This window comes from Euphorbia lathyris, chromosome 2 (assembly GCF_963576675.1).
Source record: "Euphorbia lathyris chromosome 2, ddEupLath1.1, whole genome shotgun sequence".
Lineage (NCBI taxonomy): Eukaryota > Viridiplantae > Streptophyta > Magnoliopsida > Malpighiales > Euphorbiaceae > Euphorbia > Euphorbia lathyris.
In genome coordinates this window covers 57,439,002-57,441,335 of record NC_088911.1, presented here as the reverse complement: position 1 = coordinate 57,441,335, position 2,334 = coordinate 57,439,002, and the positions used below count along the sequence as shown (strand labels likewise).

Genomic DNA, 2,334 nt, shown 5'->3' with positions numbered 1-2,334 from the left:
CCATATTCACGAGATCAAAAACTGATAGAAAATGAAATTTGTGGCTCTAATACCAATGAATGGATTATAAACAAATAATTTGAATATAAAGACGAATTTAAGCTGCCTCTTATAGAACATAATCCGTTGAGAAGAATAGCAGTGAAAGAATATGATCAACACGATCTCATATCATCGGTCATGAATCACTCATATAAATGTTAATGAAAATAAAAAGATCCATGAATTAAAACGAATATCAAAGATATAAAAAGAAGAGACACAAATATTGAGAGAAGCATACCGTTAATATTAGAAAATAAAAAATAAACGAAAAGCACGTCATAATCAAATTATCTGATTATCCAAAAACAAACGTGATGTGTAATTCACCATCCGTAGTTTTATTACGTCACATTCAGATTATCGAGAGTATGATTATCAAAAGACAAACATGATGTGTAATTCACCATCAGTAACTATATTACTTTCACAGTAAGTATGCTCAATACTAACTTCTTAGTCTCTATCAAAACGCTCCAGACACTTCCCAATAATCCAAAAGAAACGATATCGATTATGAAAACCTTCATTCCCCAAACGTAATACCACTCTAATTATTAATTAGGGAACTAAAGTTAAATCTGACAGCAATACCGAAACTGCAAAATCCTCAAAAAATTTATTTCACATTCAAAAAAAAAAAGGTGAAGGAAAACAGCTTCCTATCACACTAAGCTGACCTCTCTCTCACCCATAAGTAACATACAATATACAAGACTTTTCTTTTCTTTTCTTATCAAAAAAAAAAAAAAACAAAAAACAAACAGGAAGTAGCATATTTCCGGATAAAGAAAAAGAAAAGGTTCATAGCGGGGCGCCCCTTCACCACGGAACGGAATCAATGTCTAAAATTGTAGGCCGCCGCCTACAACTGCAGCAATCAATTAGCTTACCACTTCTTTACTCATCGATCTCCAACTTCCATCGTAATCACCATTTGCGTCTACGTCATTTTCACCATCATCCTCCTCATCGTCTTTTGCGTCGGCAACCACACCCCCTGCCTCCTCACCGCCTTCATCCGACGACAGTGGCACAAGCCAACAAGTCCCGAACAAATGCCCATTCAAACACACAAAATATTCCAATCCACCCTCGCGTGACCCTAACCGTCTCGACGCGCTTTTCGGGATAAGCCCTGCTGAATTCATACTCCACACGCGGAATCCACAATAAGGACACCTTACTCTTTTCTCAAGCTCTGCCCGCCGTCGAATCAGAAGAGCTCTCGTTCTTGATTTCATAAATCCCTTAAATACTCCTCTATAAATCCCCAAATCGTCCTCGTTATCTCTGGAATGATGCTCACACGGATCGCTCACATACACCAGATCTGCCTGACATGTTTTGGCTAGAAAGCTTCGACCTGAAGTTTTAGAAAATCGAGAAGTTTCAACGAAATGACCTGCGAAGGGTTGATTCACTTTGAAATTCCGAGTTGACTCGCAACCGCAACAGTAGAACATGAGCTTTGCCAGGAATAGCCAACTGTCTCCGAAGGGAGCATTAGGAGCTCCATTTGTCAATTCAGCTAACATACGTGGTGCTCGATAAACGCATAGTTCCCGCCAGAGCAACCGTTTGGCTGTAGAACGCAGCTTTCGATTGACGGAAGCCGTCGCGCAAAGCGACTGAAGATCCCATTTAATTGACTTAAAGACTTGTAGAAGTATCCACTCGTTGAATATCCCGGACTCGGCCAAGTCTGATTGCTCGTCCGGTGACTCTAGGTTGATTTTGAGTCTCTTACCTGCGCTCATTGAGCATTTTCTAACTCCATCCCGGAGCGGGGCGCTGTAGACGCGACTGTTAATTTATATGCGATACTCTGTAGGACACGTCATACGCGTCAATTGGGAATTAACCCATTACGATTACGAATATATCAGACACAGATCCCGCTTTAGTGATAGACACGTGTTGAATTATTATACGCTGAACCCGCGCGTTGTCTTGTAACGCTTGATGGAGAATCGAGGAATCAAATTCAAAAATTGAGTTGCACTACTGTGTACGTGTCATCTCCGGCTGAAGTTTCGATCTATCTTTTTTGTGGCTCGATATTATCTCTGGTTCTACGTGGCAGCTTCGCAATATATGTTTGGACAGCTGTGCATAGTGCACCAAAAATATCGCCCTTTCCTTTGCTATTTCTTCTTTTTTTTTTTTTCTCCTTCGAAAATTTTATCAAGTTGATTTACACACGGTGTTTGTTTTAAAGATAGTTTAAGGAGATAGTGGATGGATCAAATCTTATATCCTTCGGGTGATATGCGAAGCTGGAATAAGCTT

The 2,334-nt window shown here is 39.8% G+C and overlaps 1 protein-coding gene across 1 annotated transcript; it reads right to left on the bottom strand.

Moving 5' to 3' along the window:
• Positions 1-642: 642 nt before the first annotated feature.
• Positions 643-1,894, bottom strand: LOC136218313 (EID1-like F-box protein 3). Its single transcript, XM_066005112.1, has one exon. It carries the CDS (start codon positions 1,800-1,802, stop codon positions 927-929), a length of 876 nt encoding a protein of 291 aa, XP_065861184.1. The 5' UTR covers positions 1,803-1,894; the 3' UTR covers positions 643-926.
• Positions 1,895-2,334: the final 440 nt, after the last annotated feature.